Source organism: Sinocyclocheilus rhinocerous, unplaced genomic scaffold (genome assembly GCF_001515625.1).
Source record: "Sinocyclocheilus rhinocerous isolate Xijiao unplaced genomic scaffold, SAMN03320098_v1.1 scaffold494, whole genome shotgun sequence".
Lineage (NCBI taxonomy): Eukaryota > Metazoa > Chordata > Actinopteri > Cypriniformes > Cyprinidae > Sinocyclocheilus > Sinocyclocheilus rhinocerous.
Window position 1 is genome coordinate 468,203 of NW_015628684.1, and position 21,597 is coordinate 489,799.

The 21,597-nt window shown below is 36.7% G+C and overlaps 2 protein-coding genes and 1 long non-coding RNA gene across 6 annotated transcripts; all 3 read right to left on the reverse strand.

Annotated features, from left to right (window-relative positions):
* Positions 1-1,781: 1,781 nt before the first annotated feature.
* On the reverse strand, positions 1,782-17,946 carry LOC107738018 (4F2 cell-surface antigen heavy chain-like). Of its 4 annotated transcripts, none has more exons than XM_016549682.1 (10): positions 17,622-17,946; positions 16,408-16,618; positions 15,521-15,608; positions 15,051-15,150; positions 7,689-7,862; positions 4,475-4,563; positions 4,126-4,256; positions 3,632-3,929; positions 2,427-2,489; positions 1,782-2,306 (listed from the first exon to the last, which is right to left on the reverse strand). In XM_016549682.1, exons 2-10 carry the CDS (start codon positions 16,596-16,598, stop codon positions 1,959-1,961), a joined length of 1,482 nt encoding a protein of 493 aa, XP_016405168.1. In that variant the 5' UTR covers positions 16,599-16,618; positions 17,622-17,946; the 3' UTR covers positions 1,782-1,958. The 4 variants fall into 4 exon arrangements, with proteins under 4 accessions (XP_016405168.1, XP_016405166.1, XP_016405167.1 ...); XM_016549680.1 differs by lacking the exons at positions 1,782-2,306; positions 2,427-2,489; positions 3,632-3,929; ... (1 more) ...; positions 4,475-4,563; positions 7,689-7,862 and adding exons at positions 11,413-12,012; positions 12,130-12,192; positions 12,266-12,578; ... (1 more) ...; positions 13,617-13,705; positions 14,292-14,465 and having other exon boundaries at positions 17,622-17,897; XM_016549681.1 differs by lacking the exons at positions 1,782-2,306; positions 2,427-2,489; positions 3,632-3,929; ... (2 more) ...; positions 7,689-7,862; positions 15,521-15,608 and adding exons at positions 11,413-12,012; positions 12,130-12,192; positions 12,266-12,578; ... (1 more) ...; positions 13,617-13,705; positions 14,292-14,465 and having other exon boundaries at positions 15,051-15,238; positions 17,622-17,898.
* LOC107738019 (uncharacterized) lies at positions 8,269-9,496 on the reverse strand. The gene is made up of 4 exons (XR_001639853.1): positions 9,426-9,496; positions 8,932-9,057; positions 8,416-8,608; positions 8,269-8,329 (listed from the first exon to the last, which is right to left on the reverse strand). It is a non-coding gene; the product is annotated as an uncharacterized LOC107738019 (long non-coding RNA).
* Positions 17,947-19,866: 1,920 nt separating the features above from the next.
* On the reverse strand, positions 19,867-21,274 carry LOC107738085 (cytidine deaminase). Its single transcript, XM_016549760.1, has 5 exons — positions 21,100-21,274; positions 20,677-20,787; positions 20,436-20,547; positions 20,289-20,346; positions 19,867-20,178 (listed from the first exon to the last, which is right to left on the reverse strand). The coding sequence occupies exons 1-5, from the start codon at positions 21,104-21,106 to the stop codon at positions 20,065-20,067; spliced, it is 402 nt and encodes a 133-aa protein (XP_016405246.1). The 5' UTR covers positions 21,107-21,274; the 3' UTR covers positions 19,867-20,064.
* Between the last annotated feature and the right edge of the window lie 323 nt (positions 21,275-21,597).

The window sequence follows — 21,597 nt, forward strand, 5'->3', positions numbered from 1 at the left end:
TAATCAAAGTAGCACAACTATTTACAGTATGTGCACAGATATTGCTTCAAACTTTTTTTTTTATAAACATATAACGACCGAACACAGTTTGCTGTATTTCGGTTTATAATTGTATAATTCAGTCCTTTTTCTAATGCTAAGATTATGTAATTTCTAACAACAAAACTTTGGTTCAACTAATTTTGTAAAATGCTACAAAAATGCTTAAAATATTTACATTGTCATAGAGAAGTCAAATAAAAAATAATAGTTTGAGGCAGTTGTACAAATAAGTGTTTCATACCTAATATTGTACATACATTGCAATGACTTAAACGCAGCTCTAATATTTACAACAAAAATGCCACCAAAATGAGTTTCTTTTGATTAAGTGTAATAGAACTGGAAAGCACAAGCTTACTTGATTCAGTCAGTGCACGTTAATCCAGTTTAAATGCGTAAACAACAAAACCCTGAAGGTAAAATATGTTAAATGTAGAAACTGTGTTGTTTTGTTCAGTCTTTATCTGAACATCTGACCTGGATGTTTTTTCCCCTTCTGATTTTAGTTTTTACCAAACACCTTTTAGTTCTCACCAAACATTTTTGTGATCTGCTTCTAGTTCTTTACCATAAATGTTGTAAACTTCACTCAACTTGATTTAGATTTTATGAATATGAGTTGCTATTATTAATATAATTGTTATTATACATTTTTATTGATACTATACTTAAAGAATTACTCTTTTATAATTAACAGAAATTAGAAAATGTATTTGAAAGATTTTGATGATTTATCACTATACAACTTAATACAATAATGTAATTTTCTCTACCATTGTAGATTGTCTAGATTTTTTACTTTTCTGTACAACAAAAATGTTCTTGTTTGTGGGAGGACATGCAAACGAACAGCCCTCACCACCACGTATATCTGGGAAAGTTCACAATCACAATTAGATAAAGATTTCTTTCAAGATCGATCTCTTTCGGTCTCATACACGTTAACACAGAGATTCAAGCCCAGCATACGCTTATTGCTGAAGAAAATATGATATGGGACCCACAGAAACGAAAGGTAAGTAAATGAGAATTATACACTTTTTTTGAAATTTCAGATTTGACCTATGACCTTACATTAATCAACACTAGACTGCCATTAAAAAAATAACAAATGGGGCATCAAGTAAAATGCAAAATAACTTGAGGCACTTTCCCCTATATGTAGTAGTGCACATCCTGAGGAAAAAAAAATTGAATGTCAGGAATATTTTAATTACTGTGTATAAATCAAACTTGTTGTACTGAGCCATCGTGTTACATATTTCTTAACTAAAGAGCTAGATTTATGACATGTCACGCTGACCCGTTCCGCATTTAGGTGCTGGAAGAAATGTTACTTCTTTTTAACAAGCTAAAGTGTGCAGGAAGTAATAGTTTTATATAGTACACATCAAGATCGCACATGACACACATACACACACCTGTTGACTTTAGAGTCTTCCTTTTCCTGCCCTGAGAATTAACGACACATGGCATAGAGCCAAGACACAAGCGCACAACAAATGTGTTGTGTGCATAAAATCACAAGGTAAAAAAAAAATGTCAAAGGTGTTTCGTACACACAAAAATAACTTTTTTTTCATTATAAAATACACCGAAAAAAGGACAGACATACAGCAGTAAACATTTATCAGCTTTGTAGTTCAGCTGATTTATTTGTGGTTTTGTACAAACACGTCTGTGCACTGAAAGTAGATATGAAAAACCTTTTTATTCAACTTTATTAGTAGATAAGAGAAGTCAAATTTAATACACACACTGATTGACAAAAGTCACTCATCAAAAATCACTTCAAAAGCATTTAGACTTCGTCTACTTAAACATAAAGAAGCATAAAGACACTAGGCCTATTTTATTAGACCTCAGAGAACGTCAAACAGCTCTGAGATGATATGTGAGGATCTGCAGTTGTGTGTCTAACCAGCATAAGGATAAGACAACAGAACAGCCTGTTTGGGCCCAAGCTGTAACTTCTCTAAGGAGACCATGCTATCCACGGCTAGATTTGCAGCATCTGTGGTGAGGCGGACCTGAGCTTGTGCCGGCAGGTCGCTGTTAGAGAGGATCATGGTTACAGGGTCATTTCCCCAGTTCATAGCAGTAAGGAAACGTTCGCTCTGATCCCAGAGGCGGAGAAATGCTAATGAAGTGGCTGAACTGTGAAGGCTGACATATTCTCCGTGCAGAAGCGATCGCTCTTTTCCCCTCAGATCACTGAGTGCTTTAAAGAAGTCACGCACTGCGATACGCTCCTCCCGCAGAGTCTGAATGAGTGGAGGACGGAAAGAGCAAGATTCAGTGTGCTGGTTTTAAATTTGTAATTAGTACAGCGATGAGATCATATCTACTTGTTATGAATAGTCATGCGAATAATCAAAATGTACCTTTGCTGTTGCATTCTTTTCTTCTGCTGGGTTTTCCAAGTCCCACATTATTTGAGGTTTTTCCTGTAAAGGGGGAATCTTAAGTCATCAGCGTTATAGCAATAAGCTGGTAACTTGGCTAAATATAAACATTAGACTAAGACCTCAGAAGTACTCGCTTCTAACGCTTTTAGCTCGATTTTATGTATTGTTTAAGAAATGTGTCAGATGGCAATTCATAGCACATCGCAAGGGGCTCTATAGCATATTAGCATAAACTGTCTTGTAAAATAGGTTTATAACTACTGCGATAGTACTGTAGAGCAATAGTTTGAGTTAGCTACCTGAATAATAATCACATTGGCTTAATGGCATTTGAAGATATTTAAGTGCTAAGACCTGGTCTAAGATCCTGAAACAGGCTAAATTTAAATACACATTATCATTAAACTTACAAGACAGAAATACTAATGAAAGCAACCTTATATCCCTTATTCACCAGGGTTGTGTGCCATTTGGAATCGAATTAAAAATGAATTTTAAATTATAATTCAGTTCATGAATTTAAAATGCGGATTTACAAGAAAGCATAATTAAAATAAAAAACGGAATATTTACTTGACAAAGCCTAGCATGAATGTTTACAAATATTTTAAGTTGGCATTAAATGAGAATTCACCCTATTTTTCTAAATGCATGTTATTGTAATTGTGAACAATTACTCGGTGGATGTTTCCTTTTTTTGTCCTTGTAATTCTTAAGTCACAATGTAAAAGAAAAGACCAGCTACTTCTATTTCATTGCAACATTAGAACATTTGCCAAAAGTTTTTATAGGCATTAAATATGGACTAAGGATATGCAGATGGACGAACAGACGATATGCATGATGATAGATAGATAGATAGATAGATAGATAGATAGATAGACAGACAGACAGACAGACCAGACAGATAGATAGATAGATAGATTTGATAATATTTAATAAACTAACTTTTATTTCTGTGAGTCAAGAACATTTAGTTACCAGAATGCGTTATATGTTTCAGTTCAGTAAATTCTCCACCTGTTATTTTCAATTCAGTCACAACTATCTGTGGAGTGTGACTGTGTGAGCGAATCAATTCAAATTCCAACTAAGGAATTTTAAATGGAGCCATTTTTTAAATTCTGAATTTTGCATTCAGACACTGATTTAGCTGCCCATTTATTTAATGCTGTACTCACCCCAGCCTTCAGTCCGACCTCATCTCCAGCGCTGAACACAGGTGTGCCCGGGAGGGTGAACAGCAGCATTTGATAGAGTCTTATGGGCGCTGCTGGAGTTCTGGAAGCCAGAGAACCCAGAGTCCGTCCGCTCAGACTCCAGCCCAGACTCGTCTGCAGGTGACTGGAGTAGAGCTTCTTTGTTACCCCAGTCTCAGCTGGATCAGGCAGTCCAGTCAGGAGCAGGTCAACACCTGAGCGGTTCAGCACAAGAGAGACCTCATCCGCGGAGAGACTGGTGACTGATCCCATCAGAGCTCTGAAAGTCATGAGGAGAAATAGAGAGGCTCTTGAAAGCAAAAGAAAACAAACAGATAAAGTAGAAAGACACTTGGCCTAACTAGAGGGAGCAAGCAGCAGTGCTCATTACCCCATGTGGCCAGCAGGTGTCTCTAAACAATTCAGCAGAATAGGAAACCACTAGGTCGTAGTAGCACACAATTACAGACACATACACTTGTTTGGTCTCCTCAGTTTTGTTGAATATAGCTTGTATAGATGGCCAGGACTTTGTTGTCATGATGTCTCTCAGGTCAGGCAAGAAAACACCACCAAATCCTTTTCTCAACCAGTGTGTACATGCGTCCTAAACAAATAAATAAAAATATCAATTGGTATACCCTTTTGTATACATGTTGTATCTTATATCTTAAATCTGCTGTTTTTCTAAGATAAGAGAGAGGATCTTGTTTGGCTCTTTAATACTTCCTTTCTCATATACGTCTACTATCTTTTCATCCATACTCATTCTCCACAAAAATAGGCCTCCCTTTACAATTTCCTCTTTTTTTTATTAGCACTTACTTTTATTTTCTCAGCAACAGCGGTAACATTGTTGAACCAGACTGAAGCCGTATCATAGCTGGGTGTTAAATTCAGCACTATTGGGATACCTGCAAAAGAGAGAGCAACAAACACCAAGAGAGAAAGAGAGAGAGAACAGAGAAAAAGAAGGGTTGGGGAAATAAAAAAGATGTTTTATAATTAAGTTTGCACATGCTTAATATTTGTATTGTAATCTTATTTCATTCCCACGAAATCCCTCATCTGCTTAAAAAAAACAAATACGCTAAAGCTTTAAAATAAACTTATTTTATTATAAAATAAAATAAAAGACTCAGCAGAGGTGGAAAGAGTACTGAAATATTGTACTCAAGTAAAAGTACCATTACATTAATACAATTTTACTTAAGTACAAGTAAAAGTATCAGTCTAAAAATCTACTCAAGTAGAAGTAAAAAGTAGCTCATATTCTCGCTGTAGTATTGTTGCCGCCGCCGCCATGTTGTGGAGATGCTGTGTGTTTCATTGTGAAAGCGAAACTACTTTGTTTGGCCTTCCAAAAGTGGACGATATCTACTTTGTCATGCCTAGAGCTTATCCATGCTGGTCGCTGAGGAAATACATAAACTTTGCGCTGTCAATTTCTTAAATTTCCGCCAAAAAATTACTTGGTTACATTTTAACAGTGGGAGGGAGGCAAAAATGGGATAGGCCTATAAATCTCAAACTAGATGTTTTTAATTAAAGGAACACCTTTACAAGTTAAACTGCAATAAGCAAAAACATTTTGACACATGACATTTAAAACATTTAGGGAGGTTTGTGAGATTTTAATGCAGGCCATCCCACCAAGTATGCAAAACAAGCTAAGAACCGTTTATGAAATTTTTAATTGCTTTTGAAGGATTAGAAAATCAAGACTTCACATTGGTTATTTCAGTAGCATGAAAAACAAAAAGAATATTATTATAAATTATACAACGAAAGCAAGCGAAGGACACTAAAGTGGTCCATGACTTCAGTCTAATGTGAGCTATGCACTTTTGCAAAAACTCCCATAATTACTGAAGCAAATCAATCGCTTACATTTATTTTGCACTTTGTTGTTTATGATTATGACAGAATTTACGAATGCACATTCAGAATTCAGTCAGTAAGCGCGCACACAACTCAATGAATCAAAACGCCTTTGATTGGACATTGCATTCATAAACTCAGCAGAAAGGTGTGTGAATAGTTATAATGCTCAACACTGCAAAACGCGAGTATAAAGACATCTGATGCAACATGAGCAGATCTACTCTAAAATGTAACACTTTTCATTTATTTCACATTACACTTAAATCATGACCGCAGTAATAGTTCTTGCTTAATTGTGCAGGGACACTTTTTGCACCAAATCATAAATTTGGGCGACATTTTTGCCCCAAGCCCCCATTCGTTTCTGACCCTGGTGCCAACCAACATTATATTGACAAAAAAAGATATCTTGATATTTTCTGTGATTTTATCGATAATGATAATTAGACAATATTTTGCTGAGTGTTATTATGCTGGTATCTTAAGGATTGCTGTGGACAGCTGACTCTTTGAAATGTTCGATATTCTTCGTATTCTGTGTGGTCAGTTCACAGCAGTGATAGAAATTAATCTTTTCTAATAGGTTTCAATTGATTTTTTATCTTTTATGGGCATTTTTACCTACATAAAGCCATTTTTCTAAAATTGTTCATTATCCTTTGAGTCAAATTCTTACATTTAATCAGTCATTTAGAATAATAAGACATTTGGGCTGTTACCAAACAAATTAAATCAGTATCAACAAAATCCATCTTTGCAATGCAAAGGAAACACAGAAGCTGCATCTGAAGTGGCTGAATTACTGAACTTACTAACTTTTCCATGACATTCTAATTTATTGAGATGCACCTGTATATATAAAATGTGAAATTAAAACCATCATCAATTGGCATCAAGTCACTGTTAATAAGCGAGTCATTGCGATTGAACCGAATCATTTAAACAATTGATTCATTCAGGAACGAAATGTTGCTCAGAGGCACAAAACTGTTCTGTGGTGGCTGTGTTTGGAATTATTTTTGTTGTCGAAATAAAGCAAAAACAGGCAATATGGTGTCTAAAACGTAAATCTCTTAATTAACTTCTTGTTTATTGAACTGTTGTAAAAAAATAAATAATAATCTATATGTAATCGTGCTGATTTTTGGAGAAAAAAATGGCACTTTTCATGTGATATTTGATTAACTATATGAAATAATATAAATGTATACATTTTCTGTCCCTATATCTTCAATTTCTTGAGCATTCTAAATGCATTTAAATACTGAATCACGCAGTGAAAGAAGGCACTCTAAATGCGCACGCGCACTACTAGACTTCACAGCACTCTGTGAAGCGTCAAGCTTCATTTGAACCACCAACTCAACGATGCAAGTATTTAGCTTACCTCTACATGCTTGCAAAGGGTTGATGCCGAGATTTTATAAGCTGCTAGTTTGGTCTCCCTAGGCAAACACAGCTTACACTGCATAATAGAGCTTAAATATGGCCAGTGGTTCACTTCATTTCCTTCGAGTTCAACTTCAGCAGAATACGACGGGGTTTCATTTTCTGCTGTGTCTGCACCATAACGCCTGTCTTGTCCGTCTCCATCTTTCTTGTGATTTTAGCGCCAGTTTGTTCTCCTGCCCATTATTTACTGCAGTAGTTTTGAGGGTGCGATTTTTTTTTTACTCAGTAATTAATGTGTTTTAAAATGTAGCGAAGTACAATACTTCCAAAAAAATATATATACTTAAGTAAAAGTAAAATGACAGATTTTAAAAATTACTTTAAAAAGTAGAATTACTCAAAAAAGCTACTCAATTACAGTGACGCGAGTAAATGTAATTAGTTACTTTCCACCTCTGTGACTCAGTCCTTTTACATATTAGCAAGCCTTCATTGGAAGTCAGATTTCATAAGGTACACTCTTAAAATTCTTCCCCGCGATGCCATAGACGAACCATTCAGTCAAAGGTTCTTTAAAGAACCGTCTCTTACCCTTTTATAATCTGAAAAACCTAATCGCCTCGCCACAAAGAACCTTTTGTGAAAGGTTCTTCAGATGTTAAAGGTTCTTTATGGAACCATTTAGACAAAAAAGGTTCTTCTATGGCATCTTGAAGCACCTTACTCCTAGCTGGGTAAAAGGCCATTCAGGGTCAAAGGTCACCTTTTTTATGTGCTTGGTCCAGCAGAGATTTCAGATCATTCTCAGTGCCTACTGCAGATTTAACTGAAACCAGATCTAGTGTATCCAGCTGGTCTTCTTGCACAGTGTGTATCGGACCCAGAATAAGACCCTTCACCTTCATCTGGGTCAGATAGTCCAGCTTTTCCTCCACTCCTACAGAGAATGAGAGAAAGAGAAAATATTGCACTGATACCATCATTAACCCTCAGCTGTTTTTACATTATGAAATAAAAACTTGAGCAGATATTTGACATATTTGACTAATCTGCAATGACTACATGTAGTGCTAATATATAAGAATTGAAAAGTTCAACAAATGTTTTGGCTACTGCATGTCTGTATACAGTATGTGCAGTTTACAGTTCTGTAAAATACTGAAAAACAAGGCTACTGATCTAAAAAATGATCTAAAAAATGAATAGAATTGAAAACCTCTAAAAGCCTAAAATCTTTCATGAGGTAATTTCTCTAAGGCTTTAAAATTGTAATTCAAATAATAAACAGGTGTGGACAAAAAAAAAAAAAAAAAAAAAAGGATGAAAAATTAAAGCAAGTGGTCCATATGACTAGCCCAGCCGAGCAGGAACAAAGCCAGCAAAGCCCTACGCGTCTGAACCCACCTGCAGAAAATATGCAAATCTATAAGAGACAGACAGACTGTCAAATGTTTCATTTTAATTTCATAATCCTCGTGTAGATCGCCTACCCAGCAGTACTGGTGATTTTCATTAACTCGTCTTTGGAGAGGCCAGTATACTTCACTCCAGCGTTCTCTGGGACGGTGACCTTCACGCAGCCATTTTTTTGAGTTTCTCGGGTCATTAGCTGTGTTTCCTGATCCACCTCATTCAGTTCTACGGCCTTCATTTCTCTTTATGTACAGACGGCCTTTTAAAATACTGGATTAAAACAGATTAAAAAAGCAAAAACTAGTGAACAGATTCATTACATCTGGAAACATATGGTTTATGGTTAAAAAGATTATATAGTATGCCATAAAAGGTTAGTAATAAAGAGACCTCTTTTTTTAAAAATAATACAAAGAAGCAACATAGAATGATCGTAAACCTAAGGTCACAATAACTGCTGCTGTCATAGTAATAGTATTAACTAAGTTACAGTAGCTTGATATAAAATGTCCACATGTATAGAATAAAACTTCAATTAACAATAAATCAATAATTCAAAAACAAAAATATCTAAAGAACGCACTGTTAAATACCTGTCCAGATTTGAGGTGAGGTGTCCTCTGTGCTGTCGGGCAGAAAATAGAGCACAGTTTGGTGGTCAGTTCACTTTTATAAAAAGGACTTCATCTGTTCCCGCCCCTAACAGCCAACATATAGTACTGGAGGAGTAACAGTAGAGAAAGTCATAGATTTCTGCAAACAAAACCAAACAAAATAAATCATCACACTCTAAAAAATGCTGGGTTAAATATAACCCAGCGCTGGGTTAAAAAGGGACAAACACAGCTATTGGGTTGTTTTGACCCAGCGGTTGAGTTCAAAACAACCCAACTGCTGGGTCAAAACAACCCAATAGCTGTGTTTGTCCCTTTTTAACCCAGCGCTGGGTTATATTTAACCCAGCGCTTGACCCAGCAATTGGGTTGTTTTGAACCCAACCGCTGGGTCAAAACAACCCAATAGCTGGGTTTGTCCCTTTTTAACCCAGCATTTTTTAGAGTGCATGCTTGATTAATTATACTGTTACCTTTTTAGGCATGTGTAGAAAATCAAAGTATTTTCATTGGTCCCTAAAGAAGGAAAATGTCATATTTTTACATATCAGCACAGTTTTTTTTAAAATAAAGTATACACTTTATACAGAGTACACTCTAAAAAATGCTGGGTTGTTTCAACCCAACTTTGGTTCAAATATGGACTAACACAACCGTTGGGTTAAAATTTTAACCCAAAAGTTGGGTTAGTCCATTTTTGACCCAAGGTTGGGTTGAAACAACCCAGCATTTTTTAGAGTGTATGTATTTACATTCATAGAGTATTTAGGCTATATGTTTAATCAAAATGACCCTTGAAAAGCACTTTTGTAATAAAAACAATGACTGCAGAATAACTACAAAAGTCACAGTGCAAACCTATTCCCACAAACACTTGCTTTCAATGCGCTCAACACCCAAGATAGAACCAGACACGCAGAGCTGTTTTTTTTTTCTGTTACAGGAAGGTGTAACCAACACAACTGTAAAGCTCTCAAAACGATCTCAAAGACACATCTACCCTGCATGCTATTCTGTCTCCTTCCCTCAGTTTAAGATGAACAATACCAGCTGAGGGGAAGAGGAAGAGTCTGAGGAGAGTGGTTTGTTTTCTCGGCGCTCTGCATGAGGTCCTGGGGTTCATAGATGCTCTGCAGGGGTCTGGGTGGACCTTCCTAAGCCTGTCTGATCCTGCTCTCCAGAAACTCTTTCAAAGACATGAAAAAAATATGACAGACCACAACCAGATGGAACTGGTTTTATCTATTTCCCCCCCAAGCGTGTTTATTGTTACTGTTGTAGGCTTTGAGGAGTCAGGATTGTATTGTTTGAGAAGATGCAGAATTGCTCTTCATTCCAATGCAGGTTTTCTGTAAAGTACTGTAAGAACTGTGTGTGTGTGTGTGTGAGTGTGTGTGCTTGAATAAAGTTTTTGGAGACAATTTTAATTCCTCACAGAACATTTCAGTGAACCGTTTTAAAAATAACCATTTTCTTAGTGTGGAGAGCATTTAAAAATATAAATGTCCTTTTTCTATTAAACTGAGTCTTTTGTGTATCCATGGATGTTAAGGGATCTCCATGGAACCATCGAAGAAAATAAAGAACCTTTATTTTTATGAGTGTTGTATGAATCGTGATGCAATATAATAGTAAAAATCTGTTTTGAACTATTTTATCTAATACATTTGTTGGCAAAAACAAGTCTCCGTGTAAAAACACAAATGAAGTAGGCTAAGTGACAGAAAAAATACGGTGTGATATAAAGTTTTCCATGTAGATATTGCACCTACAAGACAACATATGTAGGCTAGTACTTAGAAGTACTGTACAGTAAATTATTGAAATAGGCATTTGTGTTTATATAATATGGCTCTGTAACAATTATTCTGGGGGTTTTAGGCATAAAAATATCATTAATATTTTTGCATTGTTACAAAAAAGTTGCTGATTTGTAAAAACCAGCTTAAACGTTTATATAATTTTTTAGTTGTCTGATTAATGTGCAAAATATAATTATGTTAGTTGTTAGCAAAATGTAATTATGTTAGCATGTTGAGGACATAAAGTGCCCTCTAGTGGCAATTTGTGAATGAACTGAACACCTAGAACCTTTCCATCATCTTTTTGTGAGAAACACTTATATTTTTTTTGTGATTGTTTGATGAATACAACTTTTAAAAGAACAACATTTATTTAAAATAGAAACTGGATTTTTTTTGTAACAATATAAGTCTTTACTATCAATTTTGATTGATTTAATGCATTGATTTTATACTTGCTAAATAATAGTACTAATTTCTTTCCAATAGATAGATAGACACTTTATAGGTTAAAATGCTTCTCATTTTTTTAGGAATTGTGTCCTAAAACAACAAATAATTAAATGAGTTCAAGAGGGAACAATTTCCTTTTGATATACTATAAGCATTAACTGCACCAGTGCATAAAGTGGATACAATTTCACACAAAACATATCTTCAGTAGCAATTTTATTTATTATTATATCAGGGGCTTTAGATCTACATGTCTCTATATGGAAATCAACTTCTGTCCTACACCAACCGTGACAACTCTTTCATATAGCTTTAAAGTTAGTGCTCCTAAAAGTATCCCTATTAGAGAATACAATTAAAACTATAAACTATTCAACTCAAAAGACAAAGTATTTCCAAACCTGTGCACAGTGTTGAAACTCATCAGAGACACTAAGGACTGTCTGTGTCCATGCGTCTAGCCAGGAAAAGCATAAGACAACAGAACAGCTTGTTTGGGCCCAAGCTCTAACTTCTCTACTGACACCTTACTATCCACAGCTAGATTCTCTGTGTCTGTGGAAGCACGGACGCGAGCCTCAGCCGGCAGGTCGCTATAGGTCAGTGTCATGGTAACAGAGTCATTTCCCCAGTTTAAGGCCACCAGGAAACGTTCGCTCTGGTCCCAGAGGCGGAGAAATGCTAATGAAGTGGGTGAACTGTGAAGGCTGATATATTCTCCGTGCAGAAGAGATCGCTCTTTTCCTTTCAGATCACTGAGTGCTTTAAAGAAGTCACACACTGCGGTACGTTCCTCCTGTACAGTCTGAGTCAAAAGAACGAAAGAAAGAAACTTTGTGCATGTGTTTTTAAAATGTGCAATTACAAGAGTGATATATATATATATATATAGCAATGTGAAAATGTGAGAATGAAAATGTACCTTTGCTGTTGCATTGTCATCATCTGCTTGACTTTCCAAGTCCCACATTGCTTCAAGTTTCTCCTGAATAGGTGATATTATGTCAGCTTACCAATTTATCGACATCTTAATTTTCATTTTAATTTGCTGTACTCACCCCAGCCTTCAGTCCGACCTCATCTCCAGCGCTGAACACAGGTGTGCCCGGGAGGGTGAACAGCAGCATTTGATAGAGTCTTATGGGCGCTGCTGGAGTTCTGGAAGCCAGAGAACCCAGAGTCCGTCCGCTCAGACTCCAGCCCAGACTCGTCTGCAGGTGATCAGCATAGAGTATCTGTATCACCTGGGCCTGTCTTATGCCGGGCTCAGCCGGATCAGGCAGTCCAGTCAGGAGCAGGTCAACACTGGACTGGTTCAGCAGATGAGAGGCATCATCCGCGGAGAGACCCGTGACTGATCCCATCAGAGCTCTGAAAGTCATGAGGAGAAAGACATTGAGACATCCGAGTGCCCTGAAATCAAATTCTGTCTAACATTTGTATTCACTAGCTGTGATCAGTACACCAATCTGGCCACCACGTGTCTCTGTTCTACTAAACAAATGTCCTCCCTACAAATTCCACTGTCTACCACCCCATACCTTTTTTTGGTCCCATCAGTTTTGTTGAATATGCCTTGAACAGACGGCCAGGCTTCTGTGTTTGCAATGTCGTTCAGATGTGATAGGAAGATGCCGTCCACCCCCTTATTGAGCCAGTATACACAAGCTTCCTATAAAAAACACATAGAATGGAACAAATAAATCAGTTTATATGGCTAAGCACTGATTAATACAAAATGTTATAAATAATAGTAAAACATACTTTCAATGACACTATCATTCAAAAGTTTGCGGTTGGTAAGAATTATTTAAAAGAATCGCTGTTCACGAAGGCTGCATATATTTGGTCAAAAATAGAGTAAAAACAATAATATCGTGAAAAAATATTACAATGTAAATGAACTGTTTTCTATTTGAAAATATTTGAAAATGTAATTTATTAAGCTGAATTTTCAGCAGGCATTACTTCAGTCTTCTGTCACATGATCCTTCAGAAATCATTCTAACATGCTGATTTAGTGCTCAAGAAACATTTCTTCTTATAATTAATATCGAAAGTGTTTGTAAGGCTTAATATTGTTGTGTAAACTGTGATACACTTCCCTGATTTTTTTTTTAGGAATAGTGTTCAAATATTCAAAAGAACAGCCTTTATTTGAAAAAGAATTTTTCGTAACAATTTAAAAGCCTGTACTGACATTTATGATCAGTTTCACGTTTTCTTTGCTGAATACGATTTATTTAAAAAATATTACATTCAAAATACTTTTGAATGATATTGCTATGCTAATATCAGAAGTATTTTTTCACTCTAATATCAGGAGATAAGTTCTTTCTTACTTTGGCCCTTTTACACATCTCTAAATCTTTTCTCTCACTAACTGACCTTCAATATATCAGCACTTACTTTGAGTCGCTCAGCAACAGAAGCAGCATTGTTGAACCAGGCTGAAACTCCCTCATAATTGGGTGTTAGATCCAGCACTATGGAGATTCCTGAGAGGGAGAGAGGAAAACACGTAGAAAGAGGGGGAAAGGCAGAGGGTAGAGTCAACAAACCAGAAGGCTGTTAAATGATCTTTCTGGAGTTTATCTTTCCTGAAAAAAAAAACCTGTATGAAGCCTTTATTTGAAGGCATATGGCTTTATTTACTGGAAACCACAGGGATGTTCCTGTTAAACCAACACAACTGTGTTTGAGTTAGTGAATCAGTTCCAAGCCAGTCCTATATATTGTTGCTAAAATTATATAATGAATACAATATGTGCCATAAAATAGTTTTTGAGGTGACTATTTTCTAGGATATTTTAGTTTGTTTTGATATCCTTTAAATTTTATGTAAAGAAATAGTTACAAATAGAGTTATAAAATGATATTCACTATAGGAAAAAAGGCAGGAGGTCAGAGTTTAAACTGACAGCTCACTGCAATTTCAGACAGCCTTCCCCTAAAACAGAGCAACTGTAGCTTAACGATCGGTCTACCCAGTGACCTATTTCGTCATTTCAAAATAGGTCACTGGATATGTGACAGGGTTGATGTTTTCTTTTGAAAGCCTTAAAAACAACCAAGCGAGGTCACCTTTTCTATGTGCTCGGTCCAACAGAGAAATCAGCTGGCTCTCAGAGCCAAATTCGGGGTTAATGGAAGTTAGTTCCAGTGTGCTTGACTGGTCTGCTTGCACAGTGTGTATCGGACCCAAAACAAGCCCCTTCACCTTCATCTGGTTGATATAATCTAGCTTCTCCTCCACTCCTACAGACAGAATAAAAGACAAAGGGTTAAGAACAAGAGGAAGTGAATGAGAGATCATCATCAGTGCTTCCTTTTTCTCCAGCTACAGAGTTCAGGGCGTTCTTTTAATTATTAATCTGCTTTGATTGTTTAACCACAGTACTGTGCGTGCACACCTGAAGATATCAGGGTTTAAGGTCACTGTACTTGATAATCTTAATCTATAATGTAGATTGTCTACAGTATTTGTGTGAGAGTGCGAAGACTTGTGCAATATCGTAACTACAAACTCAGCCAAAAGTTGTGGTAACAGCAGAAATGTGATGAGAGGGAAGAATCTTGCTTAGATCAGCACATGCTTCCTCACATGAGCGAGTCACAAGACAGCCAGTCAGTTTTGGCTTAGCTACATCATCCGTCTGATATTTTTCCTAGGGTTTTCCTAATGTTATCGTAGTGAAGAGCTAAAATACTGAGAATTTAATGTAGGCTTGACCCCTGTTGTGAATGTCTGCAAATTTGATCAAGTACGTAAAAAGTTGAGAGATGCTGGCAAGATGTTTTCCCATTTTTGTTTCAATGATTAACACAAATATAATCAATCACCTTTTAGTCCATTTTCAGAGAATTCATTCACGTCAGATATCTGGTACAGAGGACCTTCGTTCCACCAGTTCATCTCAGGAATGGGTTTACAGCGTGGGGCCTGTACTATGATTACTATTGCTCCAGCTAACATGCCAATCCAGCCGAACCAGAACAAAACCAGCAAGACCCAACGAGTCCGAACCCACCTGCAGAAAATAAGCAAATCTATATCAAACAGACAGACTGTCAAATGTTTCATTTTAATGTCATAATCCTCATGAAGGTTGCCTACCCAGCTGTACTGGCGATTTTAATTAACTCGTCTTTGGAGAGGCCAGTATACTTCACTCCAGCATTCTCTGGGACAGTGACCTTCACGCAGCCATTTATTTGAGTTTGTCCGGTCATTAGCTGTTTTTCCTGATCCACCTCCTTCAGTTCTACGTCCTTCATCAGTTCATCTCAGGAATGGGTTTACAGCGTGGGGCTTGTACTATGATTACTATTGCTCCAGCTAACATGCCAACCCAGCCGAGCCAGAACAAAACCAGCAAAGCCCAACGAGTCCGAATCCACCTGCAAATATGCAAATATATATTAGACAGACAGACGGACGGATAGACAGATCAGACAGACAGACAGACGGATAAACAGATCAGACAGACAGACAGACAGACGGATAGACAGACAGACAGATGGATAAACAGATCAGACAGACAGACAGACAGACGGATAGACAGACAGACAGATGGATAAACAGATCAGACAGACAGACAGACAGACGGATAGACAGACAGACAGATGGATAAACAGATCAGACAGACAGACAGACAGACGGATAGACAGACAGACAGATGGATAAACAGATCAGACAGACAGACAGACAGACGGATAGACAGACAGACAGATGGATAAACAGATCAGACAGACAGACAGACAGATCAGACAGACAGACAGACAGACAGACAGACAGACAGACAGACAGATCAGACAGACAGACAGAGACAGACAGACTGATCAGACAGACAGATCAGACACAGACTGATCAGACAGACAGACAGACAGACAGACAGATAGATAGATAGATAGATAGACCTCTGTTGATTCTGTTTTTATGACAATATTGTTGCAGGAAGCAACCGTTCATATTCTTTTTTGAGTGAGTCACTTAGATGTGATTCATGCAAATGCCTTTTTTAATACACTATGAAAGATAAAAAAAAGAAACACGCAATTGCTAAGATAGACCAAAACTAAATCTGCAGAAGTAATTGCAAAATAAAGACAGACGGATAAACAGATCAGACAGACAGACAGACAGACAGACAGACGGATAGACAGATCAGACAGACAGACAGACAGACAGATATCGTACCCAGCTGTACCGGCTACTTTCATTAACTCCTCTTTGGAGAGGCCAGTAAATTTGACTTCGGTGTCCTCCGGCACTTTAACCTTTACGCAGCCGTTTTTTTTGGTGCCTGTCGGAGTTTCTCCGGTCATCGGCTGTTTTTCCTGATCCATCTCGTTCAGTTCTACTTCCTTCATGTCGTCTTCTTTATTCATGTTTGATGGTAGTTTCAGTGCTGACGGTTAAAAGGAAAATGATTCATCATCAAAAAATAAATAAAAAATCAAGACAGGACAAAAATTTACATATGGGGCATATTTTATTTCGGTTTAATTTAAGGCTAAATATAGGCCTATGAGATATAGAACCATAACATTTTGAAAGCATCTTAAATTTGTTTGCAGAAGATATCATATTATTTTAAAGGGTTAGTTCACCCAAAAATGAAAATTCTGTCATGAATTACTCACCCTCATGTCATTTCAAACCCGTAAGACCTTCGTTCATCTTCGGAACACAAATTAAGATATTTTTGATGGAATCTGAGAACTGTCTGACCCTCCCATAGACAGCAATACAACTGAAATGTTCCCAAGTCCAGAAACGTAGCAAGGAGATCTGTAAAATAATCCATGTGACATCAGGGGTTCAACCGTCATTTTACGAAGCTACGAGAATAATTATTGTGCGCAAAAGAAAAGAAAAGAAAAGAACAACTTTATTCAACAATTCGCCTCCTCCGCTTCACCCTTGTGACATTTTGGAGAATATCAGATGGACGTAAACAGCGTATGCTGTTCTTTTCGTTCAGATCAAATCACAACAATTTAGGAAACAGATCCTGCGTGAAGCAGCTGACACAGAACAGCATAAGCTGTTTACCTCCATCTTATATTCTCCAAAATGGCACAAGGGTGAAGCGGAGGAGACGAATTGTTGAATAAAGTCGTTATTTTTTTTCTTTTGCGCACAACAATTCTTCGTAAAATTATGGTTGAACCCCTGATGTCACATGGATTATTTTACAGATCTTCTTGCTACGTCTCTGGACTTGGGAACATTTCAGTTAATTTGTGTTCCGAAGATGAACGAAGGTCTTACAGGTTTGAAACGACATGGGTGAGTAATTAATTACATTTTTGGGTGAACTATCCCTTTAAGTAGCCTATTCGCAGAATTGTGTTTTTATTTCGAAACACTATAGAATAATCTTGAATGATTGTAAGAACGAGACATACCTGCAAAAAGAAGAAGCTTCCGTTTCAATCAGGATTCCTGCTGTTTAACTCCACAAAGGCTGTATCTTACGGTCAGTCCTGTTTATATAGTGCCGACTCCACTTGCATCCGCCCATTCGCCAGCTAAAGGAGGAACTCCAAAGGAACTTTGACACCGATAAGTCTACTTTTTATTGATATTGACTTCTGCAATGTCATCAAATAACGCGCGTTTGAATGCACTGAATTTACGTACTGCTCGAGAAGTTACACTATAATCACGACTGTAATGCAGTCAAGAGTTCCTGAAGAGTTTCCACCTTAAACGCTTCCCTTCCAAATCCAGAGCGCATCATTGAGCCCGAGTTCACTTGAGTGAACTGGAATTCATTCCGCAAACATGCCCATGAGAACCAATATACTCTCCTTAATGAAAAATAGTGCTTTCTGATACAGTCAGGCAGTCTTGAGATTGTTCTGATCAGCAACAGCTTAAAAAGTGCAAGACTGAATAGTCTACTACTGCACACAAGCATGTCATAAAACATTGGGTTGCACTGTAACAAAAGCTTTAGCACACAGAATGAATTATTTGATCAAGGTTGCCGTTGATTAGAGACAGTTACAGTAACGAGCTATTAAAGTAACAATCCTTTTTTTCCTTTCACAATCTTTGAAAAATTCAGATCATCTAGATTGTTGTATTTCGCTATTATATGTGTTAAAAGAAACACTAAAAAGCTTTTAATTTTAGTTATTTAAAAAAAGCCACAGGTCATAGCCACATACAAGCACATGATGGTTTGTTTTATTTGAATGTTCATGCAAACACAAAGGTTTTATTTCATGTATCAGTTTTATCCTTTGATAGGTATGCTTTCCCTAGTAGCAGGTTGTTGTTTGCTTGACCAACACTGTGCTATAAAGTGCAGTCACATTTTCTTTATGTCTGTAGATGTTATGGTTCCTTTCTGCAGCAAACACTGCATTTCCAACACTGTGCTTCCCTCTTTAGTCCTCAATTTAAATTTTTCAGAAAATGTGTTTGTTGTCAACACTTTTCTTAATGCTTCATTTTAGTTCAGAAAATAAATACTCTAAAAAATACTCCTGACAAAGATCTGTTGTTGTTTTTTGTCGTGGCTCTCTCTCCCACCAACTAATGTTCACTTTTCCTCTCAGCCTACCAAGAGAACAATGTGTGAGTGTTTTTCCCATGTGACAGAACAGTGTGTTGGCCCCCTCTGCCTCAGTGAGGAGAATTTCAAACAGTCCCGGGGCAACAGGGTCACAAGGATTACCAATAATTCTCTCTACTGGGAAACTGTCTTCATCAAGCCCAGATTTAAGGCATCCTGCATGTTCTACCCAAAGAGGTTTTTAAAACAAGCCTCTTATGCACACTAAGGCTGCATTTATTTGAACAAAAATACAGTAAAAACAATACAATTGTAAAATTAAAATGTAATTTATTCCTGTAGTAAAGCTCAATTTACAGCAATTATTACTTCAGTCTTCAGTGTCACAAGATCCTACAAAAATCATTCTAGTAGTTGAAAATACAGTTACTTCACAGTTAAAAACTGTATTTTTTTTTTTTCAGGATTCTTTGATGAATAGAAAGTTTAAAAGAACAGCATTTATTTGATATATAAATCTTTTATAACATTATAAAGGTTTTTATTGTAACGTTTGATCAATTTAATGTGTCCTTGCTAAATAAATAATAGTGTTATTTTAAAAATCTTTAAAAAAAATCTTAAAACCAGTAAAATGAAATAAAAATAATCTGTAAAATAAAAATCTTACTGACACCAAACTTTTGACCGTACACTCTAAAAAATGCTGGGTTGTTTCAACCCAACTTTGGGTCAAATATGGACTAACCCAACCGTTGGGTTAAATTTTTACATTAAATTTTTAACCCAAAAGTTGGGTTAGTCCATATTTGGCCCAAAGTTGGGTTGAAACAACCCAGCATTTTTTAGAGTGTACATGTGAATCAGGTCAACCAACAGACATCTGCCTAAATTGACCAGTTTAATTCACACAGCCTCAATAGGACCTTATTACAGCATTCTTTTATACTTTTGTGTGAAAAGTATAAAGTATTAAACCATTCTTTCTGTCTCTATATTCTCTAAATAAACAAGGGACAAAAGGTTTAGACTTAAAAAAAAAAAAAAAAGATCTTAAAAAAATTCTAACTTTTTTTTTTTACATTTTAAAGAAAGCCAAACAATCTGTTTGTTTTTTATTCATTAAAAAAGTTGACATTCAATTAAAGCTGTTCGAACATTTCTGACCCTTCTTATGTACTACATTTGAATAAGGACTTTTGTAGACTGCAGGGTTTATAGAGATGATGTTGTGACTGAAATGGCCTCACGTACAGCACAGCTCTTGGTGGTATTAATCCTAAATTTAGATTAAAAAAAAGAAAGAAAATTTTAGGGTAGTGCATTCAGTTCTTTTGCAGGTGAGCCGGGGTGAATGCTAAAGGCAAGAGGTCTCTGAGACTGGTCTTCCTATAGGTTCCATCTGGCTTAGTGAGGTAAACGTCCCATTCTGTGCCAAACTACAAAAAAAGAGCAAGTGACAGAAAGGGATATGAAAAAACCGAGACAAAGGAAAAGATGTTCAAAAGTAATAATTGACATACGTGATAAAATATGAGTGTAGCCATACCTCCATTAATACCTGTCGACAAGCACCACATGGTCCCACAAAACTATCTCTGATATCACTGTTGGTGAAATCAAAAGGATTCTTTAACATACTGAATATGTTTTCTGTTCAGTAAGTCAGTTTGTATTCGGAATATATATGATATACCATGTGACAGCTATGGCTGTAAATCTTCGGTATCCTTCTGCGACCGCTCTCTGTATCGCAGTTCTCTCCGCACACACAGTAAGGCCATAGGAGGCATTCTCAACATTGCAGCCTACAACATATAATGGTTAAGAACACTTTAACAGCACAAGAGGATAAAGAGCTGACTACATGGCAGATCAAATGCTGTGGAATCATGTTGCTTCAGTCAAACATGATATAAACAGTTGCGTCCGCCTACCAGTGATAATGGCGCCCCCTGTCGTCAAAATTGCAGCACCGACTGCAAACCCACTGTACGGACAGTAAGCCATTTCTCGTGCCTGCAAGCATTTTGCCACTAGTTCCGCAACTTAACCACAACAGTTGAGGACAAACAAAAGGACAAAACAACGGGACAAAACAAAAAGCGCATCAATACACAACTATGATACCACTGGCACGCTGTTGTATTTACAGAAATACATCTCTTACCGCAAAACTATGAGGTTATGTTTAAGCATTAACTATGAGGGGTTCAGATAGCAAAGTCCTAAAAGTAGGCTGCTCTAGGTCAAGCTCAAGTAACCTGCACACGCCAAACATATCAACTAGCTAACGTGCATTAAATGCAAAGTCGCGTTGAGTGTTTGTTTTACACGTATTGGATTAAATGTGTACCTACCAGCCATAACAACTAGCCGACTTGTTAAGATGGATTAGATATAGTCTTTCTGACGGCGTATTTTCAAAATATAACGCAGTTTTGTGAACAGTTGTTGTTGATGCCTCGCCAGGCATTTCTGGGACGGGTGCCGTGACAGAACAACTGACCTAGCGCAAGTGTTGTGGGCGGGGCAAACAACACACTCATGAATTATTCAAAATACAAGGATGTTTTTTTTTTTTTTCCTTTTGAATAATTTAGCACGTTTTTTTAATTGGTGTGTTTTGATATTTGCAACTTTTCGCAATTAAGAGATCTACTGAAAAAAAGATATAGCTAATGTTCAAAAACAAATACAAATAATAATAATAATAAATAAAATAAGGTGCTGTTAATCTTTGTTTTGATTGCTTTATCGCTCACAGATCTCAAGAAATATTTGATTAATAAATAAATATATTCTAATGAATAAATGAAGGTATATTATTGCACATTTATCTTCAGTAGTTAAAGAAC